This window comes from Heloderma suspectum, chromosome 6, assembly GCF_057233095.1.
Source record: "Heloderma suspectum isolate Gila_16-S chromosome 6, 16-S_ref, whole genome shotgun sequence".
NCBI classification, from domain to species: Eukaryota; Metazoa; Chordata; class Lepidosauria; order Squamata; family Helodermatidae; genus Heloderma; species Heloderma suspectum.
This window is the reverse complement of record NC_139463.1, coordinates 72,736,616-72,755,000: the sequence shown is the minus strand read 5'-3', so window position 1 is coordinate 72,755,000 and position 18,385 is coordinate 72,736,616. Positions and strand designations below refer to the sequence as shown.

The following is an 18,385-nucleotide window of genomic DNA, read 5'->3' as shown; positions in this document are numbered from 1 at the left end:
GCAGAATAGTTGAGAATATCTGTACTTGGCCCTGCAACTGATTTTTTTTCTTCTTCTTCCTGACAGCAGATATAGAAGCTGTTTAAATTACCAGAGAGACTAATGAAGGCCTGGCCTAGGGCCTGTGGTTTTCATAAGATGGCACTGGTGCAGTCTATTAATTCCACCACTCCCCACCCCCCAATTACCAGTTAAAGGGGCCCTGCTCAGTGTCCTGGCCTATAGGGCCAGTGATTTTCATAATACAGCATTGGTTTTGATGGTAGTATAAGCGCTGAAGAAAAACATGTTATTAAAATGAGTTTTTAATACATTTTGCTCAAAGATTAGGACAAACCCATTGCCACTAATGGAGTCCTGGCTGTGTTGTAGAATAGAAGGCACCCATGATGAAGTGGGGAGGGGATGCCCTCTCTGAATCGGGGGTAAGGGACATTGCGGTAAGAATCCATCTGGATTAGTGTAGCCAGTTTTAGATTGCCTAAATATGCAAGGGGCATTTGTGGAAATGGGTAATGGCAGAGCAGGGAGAACGCACGTCTCTGCAACAGTACATGAAAGAAAGTAGGTCTGCTTCTTTCGTGTGAGATATTGAAAAGGGAACAAGGGTTCATATACGAAACTGGGAAGAGAGTAAAGGAGCTCATGTAGAAAATTAAAAAATTGCGCAGGGCTCAGAACTTCTGATCTAAAGAGAGAAGCAAGCATGGGGCTTATCACTAGGCAACCATAAATAGGTAGGTTCAGGAGTCACACTAGTTTTCCTCCCTTCTGTTTTTAATTTAAGTTTCACCACCACCACCCCACCATCAAATTTGTCCCAGTCAGATTCATATTATTTCAGGCTTTGCCCAGGAGGCTGAATTTGGCTCCTGGTTCCCATTTCCTTATGCAACACAGAGCTACTTGAGCAGCCGGAATAAGACGTTTACTCATATTTGCATACCAAAATTAGCTTTGTGCGACACTAAATCATACACTCCCGGGACTGATTGAATGTCTCCAATGCCCCTTCATCGTCTCTAGCTTAATGCTTCATTTTGGTACAAGTCACTCCCAAGTGCGTTACCCCATGCCAATCATTGGGGGGGGGGGGCGCTTAATAAATAGGTGTGAATGATTTGGAATGGCTGGAAGCTCATTTCGGAGTCCAGCTTTTTGGAACGTCAGCTCCTTATTCAGGCTGCCACTGCACATTTGCACTGAATAAGGAACTGGGAACCAGGAGCCAATTTCAGCCTCATGGTTTCCCTAACAATGTAATTTTCAGTTAAGGGAAGCTTTCCATGGTTGCTTCCACTCTAAGCTCATTTAGTGTTGCTCAGGCATTACTTAAGTCCTGTTCAGCAAAGATCCCCTGCAACTTTAATTAGAAGCTTCCTCTTTGCAGTCTGTACTTAAAAGGAAGCATTCAGAGACAGAAGTAGCAAGGAGGAAGCTTCTTATTAAAGGCAAAGTAGCTTTGAAAAGCCCCAATAGTGCTTTACCAGTCCACACTAGAAAGGCTGGTGCTGCAATTGCATTTTAAGTGGAGAAAAAAATCTGGTCTGAAAAAAAGGAGGACAATACACAAAACACTGGAAAGCAACAGGCTGACGATTCTGTCATCTGGATTCTTCATTTAAAAAAATGAAAGAAAGAAGGCAGTTCTAGGTTAAGCAGCTAGTGTGGAAAGAAAACAAACAAACACCAAGAACAAAAACTGGCTGAACTAAAGGAAAGGGCTTTCCTCAACATTCTTTTTAGTGTTTTATCTGAACAGGAGCCTCCAAAATGCCCTTGAATGTTGCTTTATGTAAAACTCAGTAGCAATCTAGTTAAAGTGCACACACACAAGAAATTTCAGTGGAAACTCTATTCTAGACCAAAGCAGAGCTCCCTAAAATAGCTCCTTTACAAGTTAAAAAAAGACAAATTTTGCTAAACCTGAACTGCTAAATATTTAAGAGCTAGTAATGTTTGGGAGAAAAAAAGAAAATGATTATAATAATTTACTTATATAGTGCCCTTCCCTTCACTTATGGTGATTTACATGAATATAATAAATAAAACAACAATAAAAGCATATTAGAAACTATTAACATTTTAAAAAGCAATGCTAGGGGGGGAAACCCAAGCACCCTCCAAGAGCACAGGGTTTGTTTTAAGGAAGAGCTGTGCTTCGAGAACTATTTTCAAGGCTAACGTTTAGCCTTGTAATGTATGAAGCAATAGTACAAAGCAAATCACCTCTGAGTATATGAAGAGTGCATTTCCTTTACCAGAGAGTAAACCATAGCCCATCTCCACACATCTCAGGTTAGGGGGCAGAACATCTTGCTCGCAGAGTATAGCACTTGCTGACACAAGCCCTAATACTGCTTTTGGTATAAATTCAGCTCTGCAATAGTGGGTTTTCAAAAACCATTGCTCAGGCCTTCTTAAGGGCTTGGTAGTGTAGGTACTAAAAATCTCCCCCCCCCCCTTGTGCCCACCAGAGGTTGGAAATGGGAGTACTATCTTAGTGGCCTTGAAGATCCATAGTTTACTTGCACATTGCTGTTTCCTGCACTGCGTGCAGAAGACGACACCCTGAACTGTCTGCAGGAAACTCAAAGCAGCTCCACCTAAGTGCTTCTTTCCTGAACTGGGCTCAAAAATTCTGACAGGGAGAGAAGCAGGTGGGTGGGTGGAGAGGGTGAGTGAGGGTGGTGGGTAGGTAGAACAGGGCTGGGTCCAGGAAACAGGCTTTCCGCTCGGCTCCTGCATGGCCTGAATTCTCAAGGAAAAAGCAAGGGTGGGAATGAAGGCTCCCTCCCTGAGCACTCTAGAAGGACAGGCTGCTTGTGAGTGGCAGCTGCAAGCAGTGATTGAAAAGGCCAACTTTCCAGCCAACAGACCTTTCCCTGCTCTCTCTTCCTCTTGGCATCGGCAGCTATGACTCTCCTTCCTTCCTTGGTTTTTCAGTTGTTCTCCATCCACCTTCTTCTCCCCCTCTCGCCCGCATTTTTCTTTTCACGAGCTCTTCCTCTGTTGCTTTCCTCACTCTCTGACTGCTCTTTCCCCTCCACCCTTCTGTTGCCTGAGTTTTATGAGCCTGGCTCCTTCTCAAAGGTTTCTGGTACCTGTTTCCTGAACAAGGAGGGGTAGTGGAAGGACGATTCAAAGCATTCAACTCAAAGCTGCATTGAGTTTCCTGCAGTTCTGGGTGTCATCTTTTGGGGCAAGGAGGGGCAGGGAAGAAACCAACAACAGGATGCTAAATCAGGCAGCCTGGTGGAAGTAAACAACCTTGATGTGTCAGTCTTAAGACACTATAGAGTTAGGGATGGAGTGGCATGTACTACATAATGTTCTCTTCTATGTTTAAGTTCTACAACAAGCCAATTTCCTCTCTTGCAGTTACAAAACTCTGCATCAGTTCAATTAGCTTACTTTGTGTAATGGCCAAGGAAACATGGTCATGTTCAGGACTGGTCAGGTTCTTTGCCTTTTAGAGACATTTAAGAAGTGTTTGTGCTTAAGGGTAGAGATTTTGTACTGTTTGATGGAGACCAGCAAAAAACACAGTGCCCACAACTGTCTTTCCCCAGGTGAGTGTGAAGGTGTCCCAGTGGATAAAGGGACTTGCCTTCCCTGGAATGTTTGGCTGTGCCTGCAGATAATTTTTCTGCCTCATCCCAAGAACTCCAGGAGGAAACAAGATAGGGCTGCCAACTGATTAAATATATGTATTTTAGATTATTAATGATCTGGGTTTTAACTGATTAAATGTAAGCACATCTGCATCTTGCCAAATAACACAGGTGCTCTTTTGGGGATAGTGCAGGAAAGACATAGTACTCTTAAGTATAAGAGAACTTCCACTTTAACTGAAAAAAGCTAGGAATTGCTGGAAAGAAAAAGGCACCCTTCAATGTTTTATTTTTTGTAAAAATTTGGGAGAAAGGAATCGTGCCTAGTAGAGTCACACATCATAGGCCTAAAAAGCCTTCAAAAACAAACAAGCTCAAGGGCCATCAGCATAGAATATGATCCAGGTTTGATGAAAGATGTTTTGACACCAATTTCAACCAAGCACTATCAGCTTTACTTACCTGTGGTTCTTAGTGTTTGGGAGAAAGGAAAAGAAACCTGGTTGAGGGCCATTCCACATATCACGTGGCAGCAAATCTACATTTGCATCAAGTATACATTTGACAAGGAGCTGCAGCCAAACTTTGCTCTCTGATACATGTGTGTCCAAACATAAGTATCTTTCATGCACGTATTATATTGTTAGGCATATGCTTTAGAATTCCTAGATGTACACCTTAAAATGTAATGGGTCATACAATCCTGAATGGGGATTTGAACCCAATTCGAAACTGACATTTTGCCAACTGCAGTGTCCACAGAACTTTTACCTGTCTCATCTATATTTCCAGCATCTTCTCTGTTGTCTGGACCAGGCAAGTCAAGATCCTCATCTAAAGTGAGACAAGACGTAAATTAAATCCAGCAATGTCTGCTTGCAAGCTAATTGTGCCACATTATAATCTGGATTTCAGAGGCAAGGAAGGTCTAAAAATAATCAGAGACACAAATACAAATACCCATGGCTGCCAATCACCATTGAAAAGAATTTGCTTTAAGAAACATTAAGGCAAACAAGTCAGTAGCCTGTTCGTTCACACAGGTCCTGTTGAAACTCATTTGCTTTTTGGTGAAAGAGTACCAGGGCGTTATTTCAGCCAGGGTGCTGTCTTGAGTTCTACAAAAAGATATTATACAGAAGCATGAAGACAGCTTTTTAGATGTAGACCTAGGTTATTTGGGGGTTCAGAGAAAGTCACTGGCTACTCCTTTGCCTCAGCTGTGGCTGCCCATAGCTCACTGACACTGCAAAATGACATCTTGCACTGCTTCTTTTCCTTCGGTGTTGCTGTCGGAAATCCATTGCGGCTCACTGTTGCATTTTTATGTTCATGCAGTCTTTAAGTATGTTACCAGGTATGTGCATATAATTTTTTTTTTCATTTTATGCACCAACATGGATGTGCAAAATAAAGTGAAAACCCCTGTCGCCAGTGCCAGCTCCAGGCTTCTGATGGCCTTTGGACAAGACACCGTCCATGGGGCCCCTCCCTTAGTAAGCCCACCTTCTCGCCACCATTGTCACCAGCTGCTATTGCCCCCCCCCCCCATCACTGCAGCCATTTGCTGGCTTGACAGGCAGAGAGCCAGCGAGAAAGAAGGCAGGGGCATCTACTGCTCCTCCTTCTCACCACCGCTGTTGCCTGGGCCAGAGCAAGAGGTTAGGGAACAAGCAGGTTGCCATGGTGAGGAGGAGCAGCGCGTCTATGGGGTTCTTATCAGTGGGCTGTGCTGGGGAGTGGGCCCACAGCAGGTGCCCAGCTATGGCTACCCTTGACGCCTGGCCCTGCCTGTAGCCATGGCAGTGATGGTAGGATGCGGTAGAAGAGGAAGTTGAAAGGGGAGAGCATCAGGGGTAAGTGACAAGTGTCTAGGGATTTAGAGCCATGACCAGGCTATGTGACAAGGCCCAGATGTTCAGACCTGAAGAGGCCAGAAGGATCCTGCTAGAATCAGTTCATAACCAGTCCTGCCAGCACAGCTCCAGCAAGTATACAAGGGTGCATACAGATGTGCCTGGAAACAAGAGTGGGTAAGGCTTTTTCTAATGGGGGGGGGAGTTCTGTTTCCCTTCAATTTTGCTCCTCAAACAACACATGTACACCCTCCAGATCAAATGGATCTCCCTGCATGCTTCAGGTGGGCTGTCCGTTCCCCCTCCCCAAAGCCGTTTAAGTGGACAAATGTTTGCAGCTTTTTAAAAGTTTTTTTAAAAAAATACTTTACCCAGTCCCTGACTCCCCCCCCCCCCCCCGCACTGAGCTTATAGCAGCTTCAGGGTAAAGACATTCAAATTGGGGGAACTGCATGGAAGGAAAGGGTTAAATAGCCCTCCCTCAGCACTACTTCCTTGATCTTCAAAGCAGCTGTGTGGTGCTGCTAACGAGTACCCCCCCCCCCCCCGCAAATAAAACACCACGCCACAGGAGATTCCAGTTATAGAGCTCTGGCATCATGTCTAGTTTAGCCCTTAATGACGTTATGATTCTTGGTACAGTTATTCACACAGATGATAGGATGGTTCTCACTGTATTCCTCCACTTCTGAGTGATGTTTCCTAATGTTGCAAAATTTTCACATGGGAAGGCTTTCCCGTGCAGGCATTAACATGCAGCCTGTAGATGGTAGCGTATAGCAAATGCATGTCCATATGCATTTTTCCAGCAGTACATACACTGAGAAACTGATCAACTAACACAGCTGTCTCCAACCTGGTGCCTTCTAGGTGCATTGCACCATGGTGTCCATGGTGTCACTAATGCAAGTCGCCTGCAATTTTTGTGTGTGTTCGCTAATTTTTTTTTTGTAAGGTAAAGGATAGGTGTACATATTCATAAATGTGCATGTGCCACACATACATTAATAAAGGTATATGTGTGATAGACCACCTGATGATGTACAAGGAAAGGAGCAAGCCTGAGAGCTGATACAGCACTTGACTTGCAAGACAGGAATATGTGCAAAGCAATTCGTGAAGGTAGGTTCACAATGTAGGTGATGATCTCACTGTGACTGCTATTAAGAATAATTTGTTCTCACCTCACCTTCATCTCTAAGCCTCAGTTCCCATTTAGAACATGATTACTGACCTACATTACAGGGTTATTTTAAGTGTTACTGAGATAATGTATGTAAAGCACTCTGAAGCCTCAAAAGTGCTATATAAATGATATTATTATTATTATTAATAATAATAATAATTTATAAACTGCCTAAAATTTGCTAAACTCGGTACAAAGATTACAAAAACAAGACAGTCCCTGGCCACAGGCTTGCAATCTCATAGAAATGACACCAAAAGAAGAAGAGATGGGGAGGGAAGAAGAAAACAAGCAAACTCAAGCACTAATTCTTAAAGTTATATCATTGTGCTTATGATGATCAGCTGGAATAGACAGTTCAGCAAGAGGAGGAGTTAAATGGCAGGTAGTCTTTTAGACAAGTTGATGGAGTGGGCCCTGCTCTCCTGCCTCTCTTCCTTCCACAGCCAGATGATGATGATGATGAATGCCACCAATACACACGCATATTTAGGGCTGAAGTGATCCAGTGGCCAAAGAAAATATTATACAGTGGTGTGGTCCCACATGGCTTGGCTTGGCTAGATATGGTGGTTAAGTACCTACTTCAGTGCCACACCTCCTGGGTATTTATCATGCAATCTGGCCAATCCAAATGGGAAGTTGATTTTAGATACGACCACAGTCACGTGGGCCCTGACCATGTAGAAGAGGTTTTTGGTGGCAGCACACTTTGGTGCCGTAACATTAGAATACACCTTCATTCCCTTGCTCTCTGACAACAACAATCTACATACTGAGGCTTAACATATAGAAAAGGAAGGGAAAATGGGTTATCACCTGCTAGCAGGGGGAGGTAATATTTTAAAACATGCCCCATAAACCTATCAATTGTTATTTAAGGCAGTAATAGCAATCACTTGTTATAGCATCATAAATTTACATGGCACTTTATAAGCATAACACAAGCGGGAAAGCTTCCTTAGCTTTGACAAGTATCTCCGGTCTCACTAAAGAGAAGACAATGAATGAAACACACTGTCAGGAGATGATGGAGGCCACGGGAAGAGGAAAAGGGAGGGAGGAGGGGGATGTGTGGGCGGAAGGACGGACGTAACAGAAAGGGAGAAAGGATTCCAGAAGGAAGCGAGGGTTAAAAGACTAACAGAAAACAGAGGTCGAATACAGACAACCATTTTCCAAGTGTTATCTTAACACAAGGCATATAAACACATGGTGATCTGGTTGTCTGTGTCATCCTTCCAAGTGGTAATGGAGAATTTTACCAGTCCTACTCTTCTCCAGATTTCTGGTCAAGTTCAAATGTGTGGTTAAAAAATTCTCCCCATCACATGGCAGGATAACCATGGTAATTTATCACTTGGTAAATGATCATCTATATTCAGCAGAGAAAAGGTGTGTCACCATGAAGAGGAGGCTGTGCCTCAACAGTAATTGGTGGGTCGCTGTGCACCAACATTGTTCAGTGTGACTTGTGTGACCCCAGCATGTAATAGTTGGTGGTGTCCATTATCCTGCTTCTGAAAATGGAGGCTCATTTCTTGGTTGTCACAGCTAGCAGCCACTGACAGGCCTTTCAGTGGAACTTAGGAAGCTGCCTTATACCGCGTTAGACCATAGGTCGATTTAGCCCAGTATTGCCGACTGACTGGGAGCAGCTCTCCATGGTTTCAGGCAGGAATTTTTCCAGTCCTGCTTGGAGATGCTGGGGATTGAACTTGAGACCTTCTGCAGGCAAAGAAGGTACTCTACCACTGAGCCATGGCCTTCCCTTTTCCTCCATCTAATATTTGTCCAAAGCTGTTCATTCTAGGGACCATCCCAATATATGGTGATGAGTTCCTTGGGCATATTTTCTGAATGTCCATGCCCTGCTTACTGTATGTGTGTGTGGTGGGGGGAGTGGAGGGCTGGAAACTTGAGCCATCATTAGCTACACAAATATGGAGGAAGGCAAAGAACTCCCAAGTCAATGATGGGAAATTCCTTCCCAATTCCGAAGATCAAAGACAGTTAAATGAGGAAGGAAATCCCTTCCTCTGGAACTGTAATTACACTGCAGCCCCAGGCCACTCATTATCCCTGTCTCTGGCTATAGCAGTATCAGCCAGGATTGAAACCAGGAGCCTCATGTGAGCAGCTTAAAACTGGAGGTGCCTCTAGAGTGGTTGGTTTTAGTGCTACCCAGTCATTAGTTCTTCTGCTGTAAGAAACATGCAGAACTGCAACTGACTTTTGACACCAGGGCCTATATGTGCTTTTTTTGGTATGCTGGGTGGGGGATTATGGGAGCTGTAGTCCAACACATCTGGAGGGCATCAGGTTGGGGAAGGCTGCACTATATTCTTTCCACAGTAGTGGGCTTGACATAACTGCATAGGTGACTGAGTGGTAATGCTGAGAAAGCATGCCATTTTACCAGCTTGTTTATTGTTTAATCAAATTTTACATTTGCGCGAAAATGCTTTTCCATTTGAGCATGACTATGTGAACAGTTTAATTTTTTTCCCCCCAATGAAGTCTACGTATAAAACTGATACATGTCACGAAAATGGAGATGCCCGGAAAATGTGTTAATTTTTTTAATCAATGTTTAATGCTTTTTCATGTAAGCTTTATTCTCATATAAATGCTATTGTGCAAGTATTGTAATACTTTTAAAAAATAAGTGAAAAAGTGTTTGGGCACCAGTAAAAAAAGAGATTTTTTTAAAAACATGCTGCTAAAATGGTGATGACTGGAAAGGTGATCCCAAAGTTGCGCTGAAGTGTAGAGGTGTAGCAATAGGCTTAACTGCCCAAAACGTCACTGCACATGTCAAAACCATGCCTCTTTTTAAAAAGCCACACACCCCTGTGGATTGGCTCCAGTACACCTTCTAACTCTAGCCCAAAGCCTGGTTCAATCAGAGAAAGAAAATCCTTCTTTACCTAAGTGTGCATGAGAAGCTCAAGGCTTAAAATTAACCAGATAGGTATAGTCAGCATGATATTTTGAATACATGAAGATACTACATGTATCTACAATACTACATTTTGAATACATGAAGAGCACAATCCTTTGCATGTTTAGACAGAAAAAAGTCCTACAACTCCCAGCATCCCCTAGCTGGTGCATGCTGGGAGCTGTAGAACTTTTTTTCTGTCTAAACATGCATAAGTTTGCACCCTAAGCAAATCAGCAAAAACATGCTCATTTTGCACATTTTCTTTTACTTTGGTTAGCCAGAGGGAGCAGCAAAGGGAAGCTGTGTACCCTGACCAACGGGAGTTCCATCCAGATCTACCTTCTAAAATTTTACCAGCCACTGTCAGCCCATCTTTGAGTTTTAAGGGCTAGAAACTTGCTTTTTAAAAATGAACATGAAAGCTAAGACTCTCAGGATGCTGAATTCTGCTCCCAATATGAAATCCAATTCCTTTGGGGCACAGAGCTCTAATTTTCAGCTAACAAAACAGATATCTGACAGGTGGTTAGATGCAAAGGCAGTTGGCCATGGGGGCAGCTCTTTTGCTGATATATTAGTGCAAAGCATGCTGGACAACTTGCCATGCTGCGCTCTGTGGAAGCCAGAGCTTCTCTGCACCATCACTTTGTCTAGGGCACAGCTGTCTCTTACCCTCCATTCAAATCAATGCAAACCTGGTCAGGCCATCCCTCTGTGAATTCAGAATTGGATCTGAAGTTAGAGGGTCACAGAAACAGCTCCCCTTGCCCTGCTCCACCCCCACCGTTAGACGGGAAAGTGGCACCAAAGATCTTTTCTAAATAAATCAGGCTTGATTGTAAAACCCAGGCCAATGACGAGACACAACCTCATTAGCATTGATTTTAAAATAAATTATTGAGAGTGCCTTCCCCACCCCACTTCCCTGCTCTGTGGATCTGCAGAGGAGAACTGTAAACGATTCTTGCAATGATTAAAAAAAAAAAAAAGACAGAAAAGGAGGATGGGGGGAACCCAATAATAATGGAACAATCAAAGCTAGATTAATATCCTTCCAGGAAATGCTATGTGAAAAAGAAAGGAAATGGACCATACAGTGTTGCACCTCCTTCACTGAGTAGTGGAAGGTTTAGGACAGCCTTTGCAGCCCTAGCTGCTGATCAGGGGTCAGCCTTAGGCTTTGTGCTGACTGAGGCAAAAAAAAAGGCTACCGCTGCCGGCCCTCTTCCTCCCTCACACCTGGTTAGCTTTTTCCTCTCTTGGCAGAGGGAAGAAGTGCCTCCAAGGTGGCACAGGTCTCGTGCATTATGTTAAGGCTTCCTAGAGCAGCTACTTAAGAAGTTCTGCTATGCCAGAGAAGGTAGAAGCAGTGGAGCAATTCCTGCCACCCATGTCATTTTTTGTTTGTAAGTAATTTAAAAAAATAATTTTCCAAATACAAAGACAAACAAACAAAGAGACCAAGGAAAAAATACATTGGATTTAAATCTAATTATTCTTCCACCCATGTCTCAGATCGTGTCTGATTGTTCACCAGGAGACCCATATCTGTAGTCAGCTAGCAGGTTCAACACACTGACTGAGTGGCCAATATAAACAATCAACTAGGTATTAGTTAACTAGGGTATTAGTTAATACCTACAATTAATTAGCTACAATTAACACACTCTTAAAATGGCTGCTTTTTTGCCTAGAGCAGGCCTTCGAACTTTGCTGTAAATAGCTCCTCTCTCTCAGTTCAGAAGTGTGTGCTATGCGCACAAGTAGTGCCATGCAGATGCTGCTTCTTTGCCACTGCTGCTTCAAGAAAACTGGGCCTGGTGGGGGTTAGGGCATCATGAGGACATATCAGGGGCCTAACACTTCCAAACTGGCTGCCCCTGAAATTGGTACATATGGGGCTTCTTCACACTTATCCTGCTATTGATATCGCTCGCTCACGGAGGTTTGCGGGCTCTTTAGATGACATCATGACCTCCTGCACTAAATGACCTTTATTCCATTTTTAAATAGATCAGAGATAATGAACTATCAAATTACCCCTCTTGTGTTCCACTTGAGTTCCCTCTGTGAAAAAGGAAAAGCTGCAAGAAGAGGAGCGAGCTCAATGAAAGATAATGGAAGACTCAGATACGGGGAGAAGGAGGGGGGAAGGGGAGGGGGAGAAGGAAGCATGTGTAAAGGGAGTCCGTTGTGATCCTGAATTTAAAACAGAAGCAGAAAGTCCCATTTTAAATTCGGGATTTTAGGCTGGTGTAGAGATGCTCATCCTCAGGATGGCTTGTGAAGGAAGTTATGTGGACTGTGTACCACAAATGCACTTTCAATGTGAGGTTAATTGTTTGGCCAGAAAGGCTTTAGTGCAGTGGTGGTTGAACCTCTTTCAGCCCAAGGGCCAAACTGCATTTCAGAGAAGCTCTTGGGGGCCGCATTCCAGTAGTAGGAGGGGCCAAAGGCAAAAGGGGCAGAGACAAAATAAAAAAAAAACACCAGCATATTGTAGCTTGAAGCTCTTCCTGCCAGTAAGTAAGCCTTAGGAGAGGCATCTCAACCCTTTAGAATGGGGGAAAAATGCACAAAAGCTGGGAAACTACCAAGTGGTCAGGAAAAGCTGTGGCAAACGGTGGAAACCCGAAACCTGGATTAGGGCCCCAGGGAGGCGGGATTCTGCACCCCCGCAGTAGGGCTACAATCTAGCAGAAAGTTGCATGCAACTCACATTCATTTCAATGGAACTTGCATGGGAGAACTTCTCACTGGTTTTTGCTCTGAATTTCCAGGGTATTACTTCCGAACATTGTTCATTTATTTGCTATTTTGCAACATGCCCTTCCGGCAAGGAGCTCAGAGCAATACATGGGGGTTTCATAGAATAGTCATAGAATAGTAGGGTTGGAAGGGGCCTACAAGGCCATCGTTCCTGGGAAGTCCCCCACCTAGGCAACTCGCCAGGCATAGATCAGAATGGTACCATCAGAAAAGAATGGTACCATCAGACCATTTTTTTAATGCTTTACACTTTCAGAAAGTAAAAGTTTGCCCTTTTTAAACTGAAATGCACATACCATCAATCCATGCGACTTTCCCATTTGATTTACAGGCATTCAAAATGCTATTCTTGTGAAAATGCCCAAAGCTAAAAAAAACCCAAACAAACAAGGAGGGAGGGAGCAAACGAGATGCTAGACGGATGCAAATGACCTGGAGTCGCATAGTAGCCTCTCAAAGGCTTACTGTGGGCAGGGATGGTTATAGGTTTGAGTGGGACCTCTGGTGCCCCCCATGTTGGTGAATAGCCTGGTCCATCCCCTTCCTATTCATTTCTGCCTGGTGTGGGGGCAGGCTTACTGGAGGAGGGGAAGGATGGTGACAGCACTCCTTTGATGCACAGCCAAGGTGGTGCCACAGCAATGCCCTCAAGTGAGGTAGCATTGCTCCAGGGCACTGCAGACCACTGCAATGGTGGCATCTCAATCCTTTAGAATGGGGGGGAAATGCACAAAAGGGGGCCCAGGGCACTTGTGTCAGCAGCGCTGAGCCCTCGGCAGCTGCCCAAGGAGGCCATCTGCTGATGCTCGGCCTCACTGTGGGCCACTGTCAGGGCCAAGCTAGAGGCTTGAGCATCCAGATTCGAATTCAGTCCCGGAGTGTATGTATTCTCCCTTCTGGGGTCCCTGAGGTCAGTTTCTCACATCAGAAGCAAGCAAGCAGGAGTTTCTGTTCTGCTGTCCAGGCAAAGGCAGGTGGCCAGACTCACAGGAATTATGCCAGGCCTGGCCCCTCCAGCAGCCCCTTCAGCCCACCTGCCAGCTGCAGAGACCACGGTTGCACACCCGGTCCCAATTAGGTCTCAGACTTTGGGCAGGAGGTTTCCTGCTTAAGGTCTGGAATCTGTGACATGTTGGAAAACACTGCCCAGCAAGGTTAGTAACGCATTTGGCCCTCCCTTGCTCCCTGTCCAGCAGCTCAAATTGCTTGGCAGAGCTGTTAAGCAGAGTGAACCCCAGACATTCCCCCAAGGAGACTCCTCTGTCTCGCTTTCTCTCTGCTTTACTGGAAACTCTGTGCGCCTCTTCTCGTCTCGGGCTGCTGTGCTAACCACATTAGCAGAGCCTTTTTAATGGGTTCATGGCGGTTTGCTAGGTTCAGACCCTTGGCCCCAAACTGAGCCAAATTTCCCCAGAAACGTTTCCTTCGCTGCCTCCATATATTGTCTGCACTATTTTGAAATCAAAGAAGGTAAGGAAGAAAGAGCATTTTGGGTGTCAAATAGGAACTGGAAAGGCACACAGAGGCCTCTAGTAAAACCCATCTGTCCTGAAGCAATCAGGATGCAGGATTTAATTTCATCCTAAGCTCCCCTAGTGCCTAGCTCAAGAACCTCCTTTCCTTGCAAGGGGGTCAGCTGTTGGATGTAATACACAGTTAAGAGATGCCCTAGCACATATGCAGAGTGCCTCTGCCTCAACACTGAGAAACCATAAATGGCCACCAAACACCTGAGACTGGTGCTAAAATTTCTGGACCGAATACCTGCCAGCAGCCATTCCATCAAGCTACAGCAGAGGGAAAGAAGGGAAGCAGTGCCACCCCCTGCTCTGCAGAGAGACCAACTCCATCAGGCTTCTCTCTCCATCAGCTGACACTTGGCAGCATCCCATCAGGCTGCAGTGGAGGTCCCATAAACTGGGCTTATGGGCTACCATCTACACCATGCAGCTTCCAGGCAGTCTTGAGGCCTGGTACCTCTCATTTCAGAATCTGAAAACTGTCTTGAAGATGTGGCTTGGCTCATTTGCTTGAGCCACCTGGGCTGTTGAACTTAGAATTACTATCATGTGGTTTGCATTGCAGAGGCTTGCTCTTTGCTTGTGACAGATTATAACAGGGATGGGCAGATGTTTGTGACTTCAACTCCAGAACCTCCTGCCACCATGGCCAATGGTTGGGAATGCTGGGAGTTGAAGCCCAAATTATCTGGAAATCTACTTTCTGCCAACCCCTGCATTATAACATGAATGTGGGTTAATTGATTGGGGTGAGGTTCAGCTGTAGCAACATGCGCTCCTGACAGTGAAAAATCGTTGGGCAAGGAACATAGGAAGCTGCCTTCTACTAGGTCTGATCAATGGTCCATCTAGCCCAGTACTACCTACTCTTGTCTGGCAGCAGCAGTCCAGAGTCTCAGGCAGGTTTTTCACATCACCTGCTGCCTGATCCTTTTAACTGGAGATGCCAGGGATTGAACCCGGGACCTTCTGCACACAAAGCGTGTGCTCTATGGTCCCTGCCACAAGGAAGGATGGAGAGCGAAGACTCTTCTTAAATGTGGAACTGCATGCTGAGCAGTTGTCTTGTATAATGCAGAGGTTTTTAGTTGCCACTGGCTCAGCCAGGGTTCTGGCTGCACGGCACTCAGGCAGCAGGCCGAAAGAAATGAATTCAAGGCAGACAAGTTGAAGGATTGCAGCTGAAACATTAATATCATAATTAAATGCCAGGCTTTCCCAGTTGCACGTTGCCCCTAAAAGCTTATGATGGATGGAGGCTTTCAGAATGGAAGCCACTCACGCTTTTCCTTGGGAAGGTGCTGCCAGCAGACTGCTCCAGGGCCTGGCTGCTACCCTGAGACTGAAAGACAGGCTCCATTTGCCCTCTAACCTGACTCTCTTCATCCTTGTACAGCAGGGATGTTGAATCTCTTTCAGCCCAAGGGCCGAGTTCAACTTCAGAGAAGCTCTTGGGGGTCACATTCCAGGGGCAGGTGGGGCCAAAGGCAAAAGGGGTGGGGCCAATTTTCTTAAAAATACAGCATATTTTAGCATAAAGCTCTTCCTGCCAGTAACTAAGCCTTAGGAGAGGCATTTCAGCCTTTTAGAATGGGGACAAAACTGCACAAGCTTGAAAGCCATCAAACAAGCAGTAGGGGAGAAAGAGGGTGGGGCCTGGCCATCTAGGGGAATCTGTGGGGCCAGATTGGGACCCCAGGCAGGCCAGATTTGGGTCCTGAGCCTGAGGTTCCCTACCCATTTGTGAACCAATAATATATGTGTATCTGTGAATCATGGCATACTGTTCAGTTCTGGTCACCACTCCTAAAAAAAGATATTGTAGAGCTAGAAAACGTGCAGAAAACGACAACTAAAATGATCAAGGGGCTTGAGCATCTTCCCCCTGAGAGAAGGTTACAACAGCTGGGATTGTTCAGCTTGGAAAAAAGGAGGGTAAGGGGAAACATGACAGAAGTCTACAAAATTATGCATGGGGTGGAGAATGTGGATAGGGAGACATTTCTCTCTCTCTCTCAGATACTAGAACCTGGGGTCACCCTATGAAGCTGGTTGGTGGGAGATTCAGGACAGGTAAAAGGCAGCACTTCTTCACACAGTGTATAGTTAAATTATTGAATTTACTAACACAGGATGTAGTGATGGCCACCAATTTGGATGGCTTTAAAAGGGGGTTGGACAAATTCCTGGAGGAAAAGAATATCAATGGCGACTAGTCTTAATGGCTATGTGCTACCTCCAATACCAGAGGCAGTGAGCCTATGTACACCAGTTGCTGTGGAACATGGGTGGGAGGGTGCTGTTGCACTATGCCATGCTTGTGGTTTCCTGGTTGACAGCTGGTTGGCCACTGTGTGAGCAGAATGCTGGACTAGATCGACCCTTGGTCTGATCCAGCATGGCTCTTCTTAGGTTCTTATGTTCTTCAGGCACTGTAAAGAGACTAGGTTAGGATGACAGAAATAAGCATACATTGCATTCAATTAGGATATTAATGCTTCAGCTGCAATCCTTCCACTTGGCTATCTTGGATTCCACTTTTTAAGTCTACTGTCTGAATGCAGAGCAGAATCCCTGGGTTACCAAGCTACAGTTAAAATGTATGCCTCTGCATTGTACAAGACAACCTGTTCAGTGCGTACAATTCCACACATAAGGAAAGAGTCCACATATGAACCCCAGCCCTATTGCTAAACACAGATCTACACTTGGGCTACAAGCAAAAATCCAGGGACTAGAAGGCATGAACATTTCTGCCATAGTGCATCTGCTCGTTTTTAAGGTGCCACAGGACTCTGTTGCTTTGCAGCCACAGACTAAGCACAACTACCCTACTGGAGGAATCATATGGCATCACTTCAGGTTTGGGGAGGGCAGAAGATTCAGCAAGAACCAAATCTCAACTCTTGGATACATTAAAGATTAACTGCAGAAAGAACATCTGTTGTGATCAGAGAGGGACAACCTCTCCTTGGCTCAGTTCAGAATCAGCTTCATATTTATGAGCTTTCTTGGCGAAAGTTTAGAAAGAAACTCATCTGTTCCAAAGAGCTCTCATGGCTCAAAATGCTGGCATATCTGTACCACACTTGCCGTAGGATTGCTCCTTACTGTACTGCCCCTTCGAACCATAGTTCCCAGCACGTGACATGGCCAAGAGATTGTTATGAAACTAAGAGGGAGGGTGACCTTTCCCCCTGGGGGACTCCTTCTTTCAAGGGTTCCCCCAAAAGAATGACTGACAGGCTGCCACCAGTCAGAATGAACCTCCTGACGCACCTAAGTCCAGGGGTGCAGAACCTCAGGCCTGGGGTCCCGATCTGGCCCTCCTAGGGTCCCAATCCAGCCCTCCCATGTTTCCCAGAAAGCTATGCCCACTTCCTCTGGCCCCACCCCCTTTCTCCCAATCACCGATCCTTTGGTGGTTTCCTGGCTATTGTGCAGTTTTTCCCCACTGTAAAAGGTTGAAATGCCTCTCCCGAGGCTTAGTTACCGGGAGGAAGAGCTTTAAACTAAACTATGCTGGTGTCTTCGGTACTGTGGCCATGCCCTTTTTGTTTTCAGCCCTGCCCACCACTGGAATGTGGCCCCCCTAAAGCTTCTCCGAAGTGGAATTCGGCCCTCGGGCTGAAAGGGGTTCTGCACCCCTGCCTTAGTCTGGCCAGCTGCTTGGGGAGTTTCTGAGCCCCATTGCCAAGAACCCCCCTCTTCAGCCTAGCCCTAGGAAAACATAACCAGAAAGATGTTTTGGATTTTCTTTCCAAGCCTAAAACAGATAACTTAACAACCCCCTTTTAAAATATCCTAAAAACACCAAGTGGTAGCGTTGTAAACATGCAGTGTTTCACATGGGGAAGAGTTTAGTGAGAAATCCCTTTTAAAACAACACAGCCAAGGACGTTATTTAGGGGGGAAAGGGAAAAAACAAAGGGAAGACAACAATTACACCCATACACAGAATTCCAGATAAATTCAGTAAAGTCAGTCTAATTAATCTAGCTATCTACTTGAGTAGACTCTTGAGCAGACTCTGCAATGAATGCTGAATTCATTGCAGAGAGGATGGTCTGAGGGAGAGCACTTTGGCTGCCAGTTAGATGGTATATGGAAAGCTTTAGAGGGGCTGAGTTAATCCTTCTTTTGTGGGGATATCAGTGGTCTACCCAGAAAATCTGAAAATTACTTAGTGGCTGCTTGCATGCAGTGGTCACTATCTTGACTGGAGCCCCCACGCACTCACATTAAGGTAAACAAAATGGTGGGAATCAGCTACATGCTAAGTATTTAACGTAATGTGTAGTTTAGCCCTCATTTTACATTCTGAACCAGAGAAGAACACTGGGGGAAAATGTTGCACAACTCATAATACACCTGAACAATAAGAATTGCACAAATTCATATTCCAAACCAAGTAATTACGAATTCTGACAACATATCTAGTTGAATTTATATATTTTGCATATGCTACTATAAACATAGTACTGTTTACAATA

The 18,385-nt window shown here is 45.0% G+C and overlaps 1 protein-coding gene across 15 annotated transcripts in view; it reads right to left on the bottom strand.

Annotated features, from left to right (window-relative positions):
- Positions 1-18,385, bottom strand: part of SKAP1 (src kinase associated phosphoprotein 1) — a 433,456-nt gene that overhangs the window by 66,366 nt on the left and 348,705 nt on the right. For all 15 annotated transcript variants that reach the window (XR_014783847.1, XR_014783846.1, XM_084804860.1 and 12 more), the window contains one exon: positions 4,386-4,448. Coding sequence is in view for 13 of the 15 variants with exons in the window: in XM_084804860.1 (XP_084660986.1) it covers positions 4,386-4,448 (63 nt within the window). In the remaining 2 variants the exon portion in view is untranslated. The remainder of the gene's footprint in view (positions 1-4,385; positions 4,449-18,385) is intronic.